Source organism: Bubalus kerabau, chromosome 5 (assembly GCF_029407905.1).
Source record: "Bubalus kerabau isolate K-KA32 ecotype Philippines breed swamp buffalo chromosome 5, PCC_UOA_SB_1v2, whole genome shotgun sequence".
Classification (NCBI taxonomy): domain Eukaryota; kingdom Metazoa; phylum Chordata; class Mammalia; order Artiodactyla; family Bovidae; genus Bubalus; species Bubalus kerabau.
The window spans coordinates 64,394,705-64,411,582 of record NC_073628.1 but is presented as its reverse complement, the minus strand read 5'-3'; the positions used below and the strand labels follow the sequence as shown (position 1 = coordinate 64,411,582).

Below are 16,878 nucleotides of genomic sequence, written 5' to 3'. Positions count from 1 at the left end.
ATCCTGCTTGAACATCTGGAAGTTCATGGTTCATGTACTGTTGAAGCCTGGCTTGGAGAATTTTGATCATTGCTTTGCTAGCTTTGTCTACATAATTTCAATTATTTAAAATTTGGTAAAGCTTGAATTTTTGGGTCACAATATAGTCTATCTTGATGAATGCTCCATATGCATTTCAAAATAATGTGTATTTGCTTGCTTTCTAAATATACAATTTTTAAATATATGTAATGATTTGGTTTATATTTAGTATAAATATACATTAAAGATGGTTATTTTTCTTAATGCTGCAATGAACATAGGGGTGCATATGTGTTTCCAAAACAGTATTTTTTTTTCTTTGAAAAATACTCAAATATGGAATTGCTGGATCATATATAGTTATGTTTTTCATTTTTTGAGGAACTTCCATTCTGTTTTTAATAGTTGTAATAGATTTGGTGCAATGTTGGAAAGAAGACTTGTTCCTCAATCATATTCTGTGCCTATTTGGTGCCAGTGGTGGATTCTTCTGTTTTCATTTATCTTTCTCCAGACCCATGGTGAACAAGCGTCCACTATGTACAGCTTTTCTGGTCTCAGTTCTATTTTTCACCTAAACATATGATTTTTTAACATACCCTTGCCAGGAATAATAAAATTCTGGTGTTAAGGAAGGTAAAATTGCATTATTTTTAAAAGAATATGGGAAGATTTCTTTATAAAAACGATTAAGCAACTAATTTTTACAATGTAGAACAAAAATTGTGTCTATAACTTAACAAATTTAATTTTAATAAAAGCTTTAAAAGAAAATTGTATATAATTTGTAATTTAAAAATAGAAGATTCAATTGCAGAAAGGAAATCATGACATTGAAGGCGATTATAGGCCCAGATTTTGGAGAGAGACATTATATGATAAACCAAAAACAGCTATTTTGAGGTACTAAAACAAAATCATGAAATTCACTTAGTATCAGTGATCTAATTTAAGGAGAGTTAGCCGCTGGATCATGGAAAAAGCAAGAGAGTTCCAGAAAAGCATCTATTTCTGCTTTATTGACTATGCCAAAGCCTTTGTGTGGATCACAATAAACTGTGGAAAATTTTGAAAGAGATGGGAATACCAGACCACCTGACCTGCCTCTTGAGAAATTTGTATGCAGGTCAGGAAGCAACAGTTAGAACTGGACATGGAACAACAGACTGGTTCCAAATAGGAAAAGGAGTACGTCAAGGCTGTATATTGTCACCCTGTTTATTTAACTTATATGCAGAGTACATCATGAGAAACGCTGGACTGGAAGAAACACAAGCTGGAGTCAAGATTGCCGGGAGAAATATCAATAACCTCAGATATGCAGATGACACCACCCTTATGGCAGAAAGTGAAGAGGAACTCAAAAGCCTCTTATTGAAAGTGAAAGAGGAGAGTGAAAAAGTTGGCTTAAAGCTCAACATTCAGAAAACGAAGATCATGGCATCCAGTCCCATCACTTCAAGGGAAATAGATGGGGAAACAGTGTCAGACTTTATTTTTCTGGGCTCCAAAATCACTGCAGATGGTGACTTCAGCCATGAAATTAAAAGACACTTACTCCTTGGAAGGAAAGTTATGACCAACCTAGATAGCATATTCAAAAGCAGAGACATTATTTTGCCAACAAAGGTTTGTCTAGTCAAGGCTGTGGTGTTTCCTGTGGTCATGTATGGATGTGAGAGTTGGACTGTAAAGAAGGCTGAGCGCTGAAGAATTGATGCTTTTGAACTGTGGTGTTGGAGAAGACTCTTGACAGTCCCTTGGACTGCAAGGAGATCCAACCAGTCCCTTCTGAAGGAGATCAGCCCTGGGTGTTCTTTGGAAGGAATGATGCTAAAGCTGAAACTCCAGTACTTTGGCCACCTCATGTGAAGAGTTGACTCATTGGAAAAGACTCTGATGCTGGGAGGGATTGGGGGCAGGAGCAGAAGGGGATGACAGAGGATGAGATGACTGGATGGCATCACTGATTCAATGGACGTGAGTCTGAGTGAACTCCAGGAGCTGGTTATGGACAGGGAGGCCTGGCGTGCTGCGATTCATGGGGTCGCAAAGAGTCGGACACGACTGAGCGACTAATCTGATCTGAGCAGATATCATCTTTATCAGAAATGGTGCTTTTGCTCAGTCACTCATTTGTGTCCGACTCTTTTCAATCCTCTGCACTGTAGCCCACTAGGCTCCTTGGACCATGAGATTTCCCAGGCAAGACTACAGGAGTGGGTTGCCATTTCCTCCTCCAGAGGATTTTCCCAATTCAGGGATCAAACTAACATCAGTCTCCTGCATTGAAGGTAGATTCTTTACCACTAAGCCACCAAGATAGCCAATAGGGGTATTGTATAAGTTAAATAAGTATATTGTATCAGTATAAATTTAATACAACCTTGAGGAGAAAAAGCTTGTTAAGAAAATCTCCATATTATTCAGTTCAGTTCAGTTGCTCAGTCGTGTCCGACTCTTTGCGACCCGGTGAATTGCAGCACGCCAGGCCTCCCTGTCTATCACCAACTCCTGGAGTTCACTGAGACTCACATCCATCGAGTCAGTGATGCCATCCAGCCATCTCATCCTCTGTCATCCCCTTCTCCTCCTGCCCCCAATCCCTCCCAGCATCAGAGTCTTTTCCAATGAGTCAACTCTTCGCATGAGGTGGCCAAAATACTGGAGTTTCAGCTTTATTTCATTCCCTTCAAAGAACACCCAGGGCTGATCTCCTTCAGAATGGACTGGTTGGATCTCCTTGCAGTTCAAGGGACTCTCAGGAGTCTTCTCCAACGCCACAGTTCAAAAGCATCAATTCTTTGGTGCTCAGCCTTCTTCACAGTCCAACTCTCACATCCATACATGACCACTGGAAAAACCATAGCCTTGACTAGATGGACCTTTTTTGGCAAAGTAATGTCTCTGCTTTTCAATACGCTATCTAGGTTGGTCATAACTTTTCTTCCAAGGAGTAAGCGTCTTTTAATTTCATGGCTGCAGTCACCATCTGCAGTGAATTAGGCCATTAATACAGAGGGGTTTAAGAGAGTGTCTAAAATTTTAAATGTTCTTAGTGCTAAAATGAGTGAATGTCACTCAGTCATGTCTGACTCTTTGCGACCCCACAGACTGCAGCCTGACAGGCTACTCTATCCATGCAATTCTCCAGGCAAGAATACTGGAGTGGGTTGCCATTTCCTTCTCCAATTGCTAAAACATTTAAAATTTTAAAAGATCTATCATTCTCCTCTCAACCTTATTTGGTACTTGAAACTAAGTTTTAAGGGGAGAAAAGTTATTTTAAAATCAACATTGTAGTTTTACTTATTTATGTACTTTAAAGGAACTTTTAGAATCCTGCTTATCCAATTGCTTTGTAAAAACAAAATTATTTTGAATTATGTATAGAGCACTACATACTTTGCAAAATACATTATTTCCTAAAGAACTAGTTCATACCAATAAGAGAAAAAGGTTTTAATTCAAAGTAAACCATTTATTTCTCTGAAAATTATTTTTACTTGTAGGATAGAAAACTGTCTCAGTGAAAGATCATGATTCCTTGGATGCAGTAATTATATGACTTTGAATCATATGTTAGTTTGAAAATATGCTCTATTACTTAAAAATGCACAGTTTTCATTTTATCTCATTGTCATGGCTATGCTGTTTGTAAATTATAGGATGTCCTATAGTATCTGTTGAATTTGCAGATGTTAAGAATTGCATCGATTCATAGTAAGCATTTTCATCAAGCTGAACAAATGTGTCATACACTTTTCTGTGTAATATAGAGCATGCTGGCCTCCATTACTGGCTCATTACTGTACTGAACATTTTATTTCATGAACACATATACTGGCAACTCTTACCATTCATTCTGTAGGTTGCATAAAAAATAGAAGTGATTAAAAATATGGACCAAGTTCAAATCAGTGCCTTGCACATTGCCTAGCATTGGTAGACATTCAGTAAATGTTGAATATTTAATAAGTCAACAGCATTGCAAATCCATTCTTAGTCACATTGTGGAACTATAATGTGTTTGCTTTCTAGAAAATAGTCCCTTAGTTAGAGTTGTAATGTTTCAGCTCTTTGTGTCATTTAATCTTTACAAAATATATTATATGAAAGCAAAGATAAATAAGCAAAAATAATTTTTGTATGTGCTATGCCTAAAACATAATCACGTGCTATTTCATATTCTGAGAGGCAGTTTTTCATCCTTTGTTTTATAGCAAGGTTCTAAAGTAATTATTTGCTCGAAAAGGTTCACCCAGTCATTTTCAGTGAAAGTGGCTACATTTGAGCCTATTATATCTCCCATGGGTCTTACACCTTTTTTTTTTTTTTTTGCTTGTTTTGTTTTGTCTGTGCTGCATGACATGTGAAATCTTAATTCCCTAACCAGAGATTGAATCCATGCCTTTGGCAGTGACAGCACACAGTTCTAACCTAACCACTGGATCACCAGGGAATTCCCAATACTTCTTACTCTTTATAAAATAAGTTATTTATACAAGAATAGAAGGAACCATTTATCCCAACTCCTTTAAATTATAGTATGAAGAAATATATTTAAGTAAAATATAGGCAAAAAAAAATCAATGAACTCCTGGAAATTCTAAGACTACACTGTAATAGACTTTCAAATTGATTTTTAAATAATTATGAATTTCTATAATGTTGTTGTCAGTTGCTAAGTTGTGTCTGGCTTCGAGACCCCATGGACTGCAGTTAAGTCAGACTCCTTCACTATCTCTCAGAGTTTACTCAGATTCATGTCCATTGAGTTGATGATGCTATTTAACCATCTCATCCTCTGCCACCCCTTCTCCTCTTGCCCTCAATCTTTCCCAGGATCAGGGTCTTTTCCAATGAGTCAGCTCTTTGCGTCAGGTGGCTCAAGTATTGGAGCTTCAGCATCAGTCCTTCCAATAAATATCCAGGGTTGATTTCCTTTAGGATTGACTGATTTGGTCTTGCAGTCCAAGGGACTCTCAAGAGTCTTCTCCAGGACCATAGTTCCATAGCATCAGTTCTTCAGTGCTCAGCCTTCTTTATGGTCAAGCTCTCACATCTGTACATATTGTAGTTACATTCATTATTATAAATGCATGTGTTGTTCAATTTTTTTTTAAGTTCTTTATTTTCTCAGCTAACCTCCCTCTGCTTCTCTCTGTAAAAGGATTTTTCACTTTATGAAGTAGGAACAGGTGAATTACATTTAGTTGTAACATTAAGGGAAAAGAAGCACCTAGGCTCATGGTGCCTTTTGGGAGTGACTTAGCAGGCGTGACCCACTTATCATTACACATGCAGTTACCTCTAAATATAAGCTGGCATTTCAGTCCACCAGCTTATATCACACTCTTGGGTAGAATTAGCGGTTCTCACTTCCTCCATCTCTCTCTACCTTCAGCCCATGTGATATTCGCTACACCTTCCATCCACCACTGATGGTGGTGGTGGTTGTTCAGTTCCTGAGTCATGTCCAACTCTTTGCAGTGCATGGACTGAAGAACACCAGGCTCCTCTTTCCTCCTGGAATTTGCTCAAGTTCATGTCCATTGAGTCAGTGACGCTATCTAACCATCTCATCCTCTGCCACCCCCTTCTCTTTTTGCCTTCAATCTTTCCCAACATCAGGGTCTTTTCCAATGAGTCACCTCTTTGCATCACTATTGAATCTGAAGCTCCAATACTTTGGTCACCTGATGCAAAGAACTAACCACTGATGGGCCACACCACAATTTCTGTCCTCTTTCCTGGCATCAGAATTCATCTCAGTGACCACCATGGAGAGAACACTGGTTATCTGTAGGAAACACTAGGAAGTCAATGATATGAAAAGAAGAAATCACCCTTGTAATCTAATCCAATCTAATCTAATGGAATGAACTCTAATTCTAATCTGATCTAATGGATTGGATATGGATCTGAGCTTAGTATCAGAGATATACTAGCACTAAAGAAAATAAAGTGTAAAAGAATTTGACAAAGAAAAAAAAAGAGATTGAATTTAGGGATAAAGATTAAAATTATGCTCCTTGGAAGGTGCAGGATGGTGATGAACTCTAATAACAGTATGAGGAAAGCCTATTAGATCATTTTTAATTTTATTTGGGTATAGTTAATTTACAGCATTGTGTTAGTTTCAGGTATACAGCAAAATGACTCAGTTATACATATCCATATATTCATTTTCTTTTACCTTCTTTTGTCATATAAGTTGTCCTAGAATATTGAGTATAGTTTCTGTGCTATACAGCAGTAGGTCCTTTTTGGTTACTTATATATAGTAGTGTGTGTATGTTCATCCCTAGCTTCTAATTTATTCTGCCCCTTCATGTTTCTCTTTTGGTAACTATAACTTTGTTTTTAATATTTGTAAGTCTGATTTCATTATGTAAATAGGTTATTTCATTTTTTTAAAGTTCCACATATGAGTAATACCACGTGACATTTGTCTTTCTCTGTTGGAGTCTCTAGGTCATCCATGTTGCTGCAAATGGCATTCTTTCTTTATTTGTGGCTGAGTAATATTTCATTGTATACATATGTGACTGTTAAAAATATAGAAACATATTATCTCACTATTGCCCTAACTCGGTACCTGATGATCTCATTCATTTTCCTTTGTTACTTTCTATTTTCCATTGTATTATATTTCTATGTGTGTATCCATGCTATTAAAATATAATCATTTATCTGTAGAGCTTCCTTGGTAAAATATTTTCATATTATACCTTCTTCAAAAGTATGTAATAAAAACTCTTTAATTATATAGATTAAATACAGAAACAGGTACTGTGAACAATTTAAAAATTACTAGATTTTTTATATTTCCACCTCCTTATTTACTTAGCAAAATTTATTTAATGTCCCTTGGCACAAAGATATTTCAACTAATAGTATATGTGAAACACCTTATAAAAACACTACTCTGAAAGGGACATTGTTATTATGATTATTTACTTGAGAATAGGAAAAAGAAAAGCACATTTTATTGCCATGTCTGTTTCAACATGTCCAATTAAAGTTGGAAGTAATGTCATTTTTCTGAATATTATCCACAGTCTATTTATAATTTGATTATTCCACATCTACTGTAATGTGTTTTGGAAATTTTGTATTCACATGGTGGAATACTGTACAGCAATAAAAATAAATTAACTTCAAATATACACAAAATAAAAATCAATCTGAGAACTGTAGTAATGAGCAAAAGAAGACAGTCACAAAAGAATATATTATTATATGATTTCATTACATAAAGTTAACTAAAACTACCATGCTGCTGCTGCTGCTAACTCACTTCAGTTGTGTCTGACTCTGTGCGACCCCAGAGACGGAAGCCCACCAGGCTCTCCCGTCCAGGCAAGAACACTGGAGTGGGGTGCCAGTTCCTTCTCCAATGCAGGAAAGTGAAAAGTGAAAGCGAAGTCGCTCAATCGTGTCTGACTCTTAGCGACCCCACAGACTGCAGCCCACCAGGCTCCTCCCTCCATGGGATTTTCCAGGCAGGAATACTGGAGTGGGGTGCCATTGCCTTCTCCCATAGGTTATTAGAAATCAGAGTAGACATGATCCTGTACGGAGGAGGGGTGGTACACAGGAAATGGAAGGGAACTTGAGACGTGTTTCTGGAACACTCATGTATTATTTGTTCTGGTTACTGCATTTTGTGAGATTGCAGCAAACTGCATACTTTGATGTGTGTACCATTCTGTATATAAAAGATTGAGAAGGGAAAGTAGACTGATCAGCTAGTCACTTAGGGGTGTGATTTTTAAGGTGGATATATAATTTTACTTCTATTCCTTCTGGCCAATCTAGTATCATGGCCATAATTAGCTGGAAGAAAGATTGGTAATGTGGTCAGTTTTCTGACAGTGAGGTACTGGGCTAAAATTCTGGTGTTCCATTACCCTCACTCCTTGAGGGACAGCTAGGAGTTTCTGCTGCTCTGAGTCGGGCTTTGTTTTCAAAAATGAAGTTAAAATGATATTTCAGTAGTGCCTTTGCTCAGCATTAAGAAAGCATATTATAAATTAAAGTGAAATTCAAGGGATAATGAGAGAGTAATTTTCTCAAAAGAAAAAAAATCTTGATGAAATATTATTAATAGAAGATTACTTATGTCTTTATAAAAATAATCACAATAATGTCCCACAGCATTTTACCCACCTATTGCTTATATTGTATAAAAAAGTAGATTATATTTGAACTGTTTTTTGTGGGTACATACAACTTGTCTGGAAAATTGTTTTATGTGGATCATTTAAAATCAACACCATCTGTACAGTCAGCTAAACAACAGATATCACTGAATGAGGATTTTATTTAACTTGATGGAAAAATCATCATTTATACCAAATGTTTTTACATTTCCATAATAGTTTGTGGCACCAGTTTCTCAAACAAAAGTTTGTTTTTATAGCTTTTATATCATTTTTATTTATTTATTTTTTTGGCTGATGATCTCCTACACCTTGTCTCATCTAAAAGTTAGTCTAATAAATATAAACTATAAGATTAAGCATCTTATTATAATTTTTCAGTTTTAATAACTAGTGAATGTCTTAAATGTCTTTTATTGTGTGACCATGGCATATGTCAATCAAAAACAAAAGTTATGAATGATGCTGAAATAACTTATATGAAGAACAAGGACTAATTTATCTTTATCATTTGAAAGAGTAAAGCTATGTAGGAAAAATGTGTAGGTTATTATCTGGCTTTATGTCATTCATACCAGCCTTTCCTGGTAGTTCAGATGGTAAAGAGTCTGCCTGCAATGCAGGAGACCCAGATTTGACCCCTGAGCCAGGAAGATCCCCTGGAGAAGGAAATGGCAACCCACTCCAGTATTCTTGCCTGGAAAATTCCATGGACAGACCTTGGGGTTGCCAAGAGTTGAACATGACTGAGCGACTAACACTCATTCATATTAGATAGTATTAAATCTGAAATATTTCCAGAATCATTTCTAATAAGTTAACATAATCTATTAACTGGCCAAATAAGTAATATAAAGGAAAATAAGAAGTCTAATGTGATACAGGGGAATGGGGAAGGGGGTGGAGTGTGGGAATCCAAGAGTACCTGGCCAGGGAGATGGGCATCTTCCCTCCTGGTCAACTGTCAGTATGTGATGAAATGTGAGCTTTGCAGTATGTGATGAAATGTGAGCTTCAAGGTTCTAAAAACAAAACAGCAACCGAAACAAACTCCCTCACCAATTGTGAGATACCTTGCTATAAAAAATACCAACAAAACCCCTGATAATTAATTTGATTTTAAAATGGCTAAAGTGTATATAACAATTTTGTGACAGAACTGATCTATGGACCATCATATTGCAAATGCTGCATTAGATTTTGAAGTTTATACGAATGTATTTCAGGTTAAATAGGTCACTACAACAAATGTTTACTGATTTTCATTATGATTTCTTAATCTTGTTAACGTTGATCCTTCATAGTTGAAGAACATTTTGGAGAACTTTTTATAGGAAAACTAAAAAAAAAAAATTATTGAATAAGAAGTTTGTAAGAGACAGTAAGAGGGCTTCCCTAGGTGGCTGAGTGGTAAAAAAAAATCTGCCTGCCAAGCAGGAGATGGGGGTTCAATCCCTTAGTCAGGAAAACCCCTGAAGAAAGAAATGGCAACCCACTCCAGTATTCTTGCTGGGGAAATCCCATGGATAGGGGAGCCTGGCAGGTTACAGTCCATGGGGTCGCATTCATGGGGTGCATGGTCAGTCACCTCTGACTGACCAAGAGGCACCACCAAGAGGCAGTAAACTCATACACTTAAAGAAATTAAAAGGATGTAGACATCACATTGATGAATTTTCACACAAAAAAAATAGATTTGCATTATAGAGCAATAGGATAATTTGTAAGCAAGATGCCATATTACTAATGTCTCATTTGTATCTAGGTTTTCTATATTTAAGAACATTTAAAACCTCAGGGTTAAATGTAGATATAATAAATGTATTTATACCATTCAGTCAATATATTTGTCAAAACTAATACAATTATGTAAAGTTTAAAAATAAAATAAAATTTAAAAAATAAATAAATAAATAAACTTTTCAGGAGGCACCTTCATAAATAGTACATTTCCATAACCTTATTTTCCTTCTAAAGGTATGTAAGATACTTACATACATAAACTATGTAGGCAAGGGAGAAAACAAATCTCTATGTATATGCATAATTTTGCCTTTCTGAAATTCTGTACACTTAACTATGTATTTTCTATAAGTGATCTATTAAAATCCCCTTTTCATCTTGAGTGTGTTGTTAAAATTTTGAATTCTTCAGTTCAGTTCAGTTCAGTCACTCAGTCTTGTCTGAAGCTCTGTGACCCCGTAAATCCCAGCACGCCAGGCCTCCCTGTCCATTAACATGTCCCAGAATTCACTCAGACTCACGTCCATTGAGTCAGTGATGCCATCCAGCCATCTCATCCTCTGTCATCCTCTTCTCCTCCTGCCCCCAATCCCTCCCAGCATCAGAGTCTTTTCAAATGAGTCAACTCTTCACATGAGGTGGCCAAAGTACTGGAGTTTCAGCTTTAGCATCATTCCTTCCAAAGAAATCCCAGGGCTGATCTCCTTCAGAATGGACTGGTTGGATCTCCTTGCAGTCCAAGGGACTCTCAAGAGTCTTCTCCAACACCACAGTTCAAAAGCAACAATTCTTTGGCGCTCAGCTTTCTTTGTAGTCCAACTCTTACATCCATACATGACAACTGAAAAAACCATAGCTTTGACTAGATGGACCTTTGTTGGCAAAATAATGTCTCTGATTTTTAATATGCTGTCTAGTTTGGTCATAACTTTTCTTCCAAGGAGCAAGCGTCTTTTAATTTTATGGCAGCAGTCACTGTCTGCAGTGATTTTGGAGCCCCCCAAAATAAAGTGTCTCACTGTTGTTGTTTCTGCATCTTTTTACCATTAAGTGATGGGACCAGATGCCATGATCTTAGTTTTCTGAATGTTGAGCTTTAAGCCAAATTTTCACTATCCTCTTTCACTTTCATCAAGAGGCTCTTAGTTCTTCTTTGCTTTCTGCCATAAGGGTGGTATCATTGGCATATCTGAGGTTATTGATATTTCTCCTGGCAAGCTTCATTCCAGCATGTGCTTCATCCAGCCCAGCATTTCACACGATGTAGTCTGCGTATAAGTTAAATAAGCAGGGTGACAATATACAGCCTTGGGATACTGATTTCCTGATTTGGAACCAATCTGTTGTTCCATGTCCAGTTCTTACTGTTGCTTCTTGACCTGCATACAGATTTCTCAGGAGGCAGGTCAGGTGATCTGTGCCTTTATCCAAGTCCTCCTGCTTCTTTAAATTCATAGACTTAATACTTTATTGTTATTAAAGCAATGTTATCAACGTTGTAATGACTTCAAAAAGATGTAATTAACATCAGGAAGCAGATAGGAAGATACATCATAGTTAAATTTGAAAAAAAAATTCAGAATGTTTGTATTTGGAAATTCATTAAGCCTATAATTTAGTTGTAAACAATTGTCATTGCTGCCATTCACTGTTTTATATTTTTTATCTGGGTACATATAGAAAATGTACCCAGTGTCCTTCTCAGTCTATCAAGTCAAAGGTTTTGACAACTTTTTGTTTCTTATAGATTTTGAACATACGCTATCAATATTGTGACTAAATTGTTAATTTCTTGATGTTTCTTACATGGCATGCTTGTCTATAGACTGTTTAAAATTGCTATTTGTAATAGACTGGAAAGCTATGGAACTGTAATTGTTTAGTTACATAATTATGTTTCACTTGATTGGGGGGATTTCTTTATACCCCACAAGATTTTCTGTGGATAATTAAATTCTGCCACTGTTGTCAGGCCCTTGAAATTGTCCATCTATGAAAAGCATGAAATCTTCTCTGAATAAAATTAAAGATAATTTAGCAATTTTTAAAATATACTGACTCCTCATCATAACATGGATAATTGAAGGCTGACATGTGACTAGGTAACAATCTGCTAATCCTTTCTGGTTTATATTTCTATTAAGGATGTGCTGTTGTTCAGTCACTAAGTTGTGTCTGACTCTTTCTGACTCATGCGTGACCCCATGGACTGTAGCACACCAGGCTTCCATGTCCTTCTCTATATACAAGACATAAAAATATTAAAACAAACTATTTTAGATCATTGTGACTGTGAAATAAATTGGGTAAGGGTTAAAGAAAATAAATAGACATGACTATATGTTATTTTATGAAGATTTTTTAATGCTTGAATAATTGTTTAAATGATTCAATGGGAAGTCTTGTATTTTGGTAAATTAATCTTATGGGGTGAAACATAAAGTGGACATGGAGTACTAAGATGGAACTTGTGAGACTAAATGGGGCTTCTGGCATAGTTAATTTATTCTCACTTGAGTTATGTACAGATTATTTGTCACCAAATTAAACAGTGATTCAGGATGATAATTATGAACCTCAAGATAATATTTTCATCGAACTTCCTATTTTAAAAGCTCAGCAACATATGCAAATCTACTACTACTACTATTACCAATTATAGTTTGTAGATGTAGAAGCTAACTTCATCTTGAACTAGTAGCAAGGGAAATCTGGGATAAATTGAAGAAGCTACATGGAATGTCCAAGGATAGTAGCCTTCCTTTCACAGATCTACCGAGTCCCAATTAAAACTTGTATAAAAGCTTTTTAACATAAAGGAAAGTTGGTGGTTCTATCTTTGAAATGTAAGTATTTGTAAGTATATATGAAGTTCAAAGGTGGTAACTCTAAATTATTTTAATAATAAATGAAAGATAAGAAAACTATGTTCACGAGGACACTGTGAGAAAATAATTAAAGTAGGCATTCATCAGGCTTTTGAAGTTACTGTCTACATCCATCCATCCATCTCTCCATCCATCTATCATATCTATATCTATTTATAATATAAGTATATCTGTATCATTAGGTGAATTAACCTTTGGTTTTGTGGATTTCATCTAAGAATTATGTTGATTCATATTCCCAAGCATCTTTTAGAGCATTCCAAATATCAGTATTCCACATCATTTGTAATATGAATGACTGACACAAATAGCCACTGTCATTTGAGAATCTGTATATCTTTTGAAAATGATAGAATGATAGAATATAAATCAAATATTTTATGAAGAAATTCTGAGCACATTTGATTGGTCATTATTCATATTCCTGCTCTTGCACATTGTTGTACAAATTTCTTAGATGTACATAGCTAACAATATTCCTCTTGATTATCAGAGAATTGTTCTATGTTAAATGTATTATTTTCATTCTGTATTGTACTCTCTCACTTTCTCTCTGGGATTCTCTCTGTTCTTCTCTCTCTCTCTCTCTCTCAACCCCCAGCCATCTTGGCAGAAATATGTTCAACTCAAAATATAACCCTGATAAGTAAGAAATGAACAATAAGCTTTCAATTATAAATGCTATATAGTTTACAAATACTTATTGCCCTGGTGATTATGAGTTTTGTTAATTAAATCCATGAGTAAATATTATTTCTTTGAAACTGTATAGGTGATTACATGGGATTATATTTTTTATAGTTTTCATTGTCCAATGGAAATGATAGTCAAGACTAATCAATAGCAGGAGGTAACTATAGGAACAATGAGCCAGTTTGTTTAGTCATAGAAAACCCAACTGTATCATCAGTCCATTTAGCCATGTGTAAAACAAATATCTTTCATTTCTTGAAAAAAAAGATAAGTGCATATCCAAGAATAAAAATATTCTTTAGGTGAAGGCAATCCCTCATAATATTTTTTTCACATTGAGTGGTGAAACTGATTAGGGAAATATTTGTATGCCTTACTTAAAAGACAGATCCTTTATTTCCAAACGTTTTATGATCAAAGGTTTTGACTGAAGTTACTAAGGCAGCATTGATTTGTTTTATTTTCCATGCTTTAGTCAGCAATATCAATGTCTGAAAAGTAAACAAATTGATTATTTATAAACATGCTTGATGGCAAAATATATAAAGGCTTGGATGCTGGATATTAGCTGGTGGGAACTAATATAAAGAACTCCCTTTCTAGTCATAAAGACTCCCTTTCTAGTCATGTACCCATTTATTTCAGATGCTAAGGATTTGGTTCCTAAGTAATACATTGACCATTCAAGTAATGTAACTACTCCTCTAGAAAATTTCAAGTGTATTTTGAATGTCAAAGTTGACTAGAGATATTTTCTGGTAGATCAACCACTCAGATAATTGAAATTATTCTCCCTAAAGAAGGCAATTCTAGTTCACAAGCTTAGAAAATAAAATGCACAGTCAATAAACAGTAAATAGCATAATGCTGATAAGTGGCATATGGTGCTAAAAATCTAAGAAGTTGACAATTGATCATAAATCATTATATCTATTATTATTATGTCTATTAACTGATATTTTAGTTAGCAGAATATTTAATGTCTCTTGAGTATTTTATAAATTGAAAATCTCTGACAATACTTTTTCTAATTATTATGGATGCCTACAAACAATTACAAAAGTAATGTATAGTCACACACAAGCACACACTTAGTGACAAATTAAAGGTAAGTGTAATTGTTGATTCAGATGGTAAATAATCTGCCTGAAATGCAGAATACCCAGATTTGATTCCTGGGTCAGGAAGATCCCCAGGAGAAGGGAATGGCACCTGACTCCAGTATTCTTGCATGGAAAATTCCATGGACAGAGGTGCCTGGCGGCCCATAGTCCATGGGATCACAAAGAGATGGACACAACTGAGTGTCTAATACACACACAAATTTTTTAAATTTTATTTATTTACTTTTATTTTTGGCTGTGCTGGGTCTTAATTGCTGTGCAGGCTTTTCTCTAGTGACAGCAAATGGGGGTGGTGTGTAGGCTTCTCATTGTTGAAGCAAGCAAGCTCTAGGACATGTAGACTTCAGTGGCTGTGGCTCCCAGGCTTTGGAGCATCGGCTCAGTAGTTGTGGAGCATGGGCTTAGTTGTCCCATGGCAAGTGCAGTCTTCACGGAACAGGGATTGAACCCATGTCCCCTACATTAGCAGGTGGATTCTTTACCACCAAGCCAACATGGAAGACTTAAGTGAAGAATAGTTTACTGTAAATACCAGGCTTTGTGTGGCAATGATCAGATTTTAAAATGTATGTTGAGCAGGCACAGAGAGAAGCCAGGAGAAAAGAATTAGGTCCTTTCTGGAAGGATGATGAGATTCTGTAGATCCAGGCCCAGTGGCTTATCTGATGGAAAGTGTAAAGCCTCTGAAACCTGTTCTATCTCAGGTTTGAACCTGAACCTGGAGAGAAGAAATCCAGCTCTACCCACCAGAACACCGACACAAGCTTCCCTAACCAAGAAACCTTGACAAGCCACCTGTACAAACCCACACACAGTGAGGACATACCACAATAAAGAGTACTCCACAAACTGCCAGAATACAGAAAGGACACCCCAAACTCAACAATTTAAACAAGATGAAGAGACAGAGGAATACAGAGCAGGTAAAGGAACAGGATAAATGCCCACCAAACCAAACAAAAGAGGAAGAGATAGGGAATCTACCTGAAAATAAACTCAAAATGGGTTAAAGATCTAAACGTAAGACCAGAAACTATAAAACTCCTAGAGGAGAACATAGGCAAAACACTCTCTGACATACATCACAGCAGGATCCTCTATGACCCACCTCCCAGAATATTGGAAATAAAAGCAAAAATAAACAAATGGGACCTAATTAACCTTAAAAGCTTCTGCACATCAAAGGAAACTATTAGCAAGGTGAAAAGACAACCTTCAGAATGGGAGAAAATAATAGCAAATGAAGCAACTGACAAACAACTAATCTCGAGAATATACAAGCAACTCCTACAGCTCAACTCCAGAAAAATAAATGACCCAATCAAAAAATGGACCAAAGAACTAAATAGACATTTCTCCAAAGAAGACATACAGATGGCTAACAAACACATGAAGAGATGCTCAACATCACTCATTATCAGAGAAATGCAAATCAAAACCACTATGAGGTACCATTTCACACCAGTCAGAATGGCTGCGATCCAAAAGTCTACAAGTAATAAATGCTGGAGAGGGTGTGGAGAAAAGGGAACCCTCTTACACTGTTGGTGGGAATGCAAACTAGTACAGCCACTATGGAGAACAGTGTGGAGATTCCTTAAAAAACTGGAAATAGAACCACTTTATGATCCAGCAATCCCAGTGATGGGCATACACACTGAGGAAACCAGAAGGGAAAGAGACACGTGTACCCCAATGTTCATCGCAGCACTGTTTATAATAGCCAGGACATGGAAGGAACCTAGATGTCCATCAGCAGATGAATGGATAAGAAAGCAGTGGTACATATACACAATGGAGTATTATTCAGCCATTAAAAAGAATACATTTGAATCAGTTCTAATGAGGTGGATGAAACTGGAGCCTATTATACAGAGTGAAGTAAGCCAGAAAGAAAAACACCAATACAGTATACTAACACATATATACGGAATTTAGAAAGATGGTAACAATAACCCTGTGTACGAGACAGCAAAAGAGACACTGATGTATAGAACAGTCTTATGGACTCTGTGGGAGAGGGAGAGGGTGGAAAGATTTGGGAGAATGGTATTGAAACATATAAAATATCATGTATGAAATGAGTTGCCAGTCCAGGTTCGATGCAGGATACTGGATGCTTGGGGCTAGTGCACTGGGAGGACCCAGAGGGAGGGTATGGGGAGGGAGGAGGGAGGAGGGTTCAGGGTGGGGAACACATGTATACCTGTGGCGGATTCATTTTGATATTTGGCAAAACTA

General features: G+C 36.3%; 1 protein-coding gene across 3 annotated transcripts in view; it reads left to right on the top strand.

The window, feature by feature from the left end:
- The window catches only part of LOC129652815 (craniofacial development protein 2-like), a 641,831-nt gene extending 625,973 nt beyond the window's left edge, over positions 1–15,858 (top strand). For all 3 annotated transcript variants that reach the window (XR_008714779.1, XM_055581827.1, XM_055581828.1), the window contains one exon: positions 15,342–15,858. Coding sequence is in view for 2 of the 3 variants with exons in the window: in XM_055581827.1 (XP_055437802.1) it covers positions 15,342–15,471 (130 nt within the window). In the remaining variant the exon portion in view is untranslated. The remainder of the gene's footprint in view (positions 1–15,341) is intronic.
- The last annotated feature ends 1,020 nt before the right edge of the window (positions 15,859–16,878 follow it).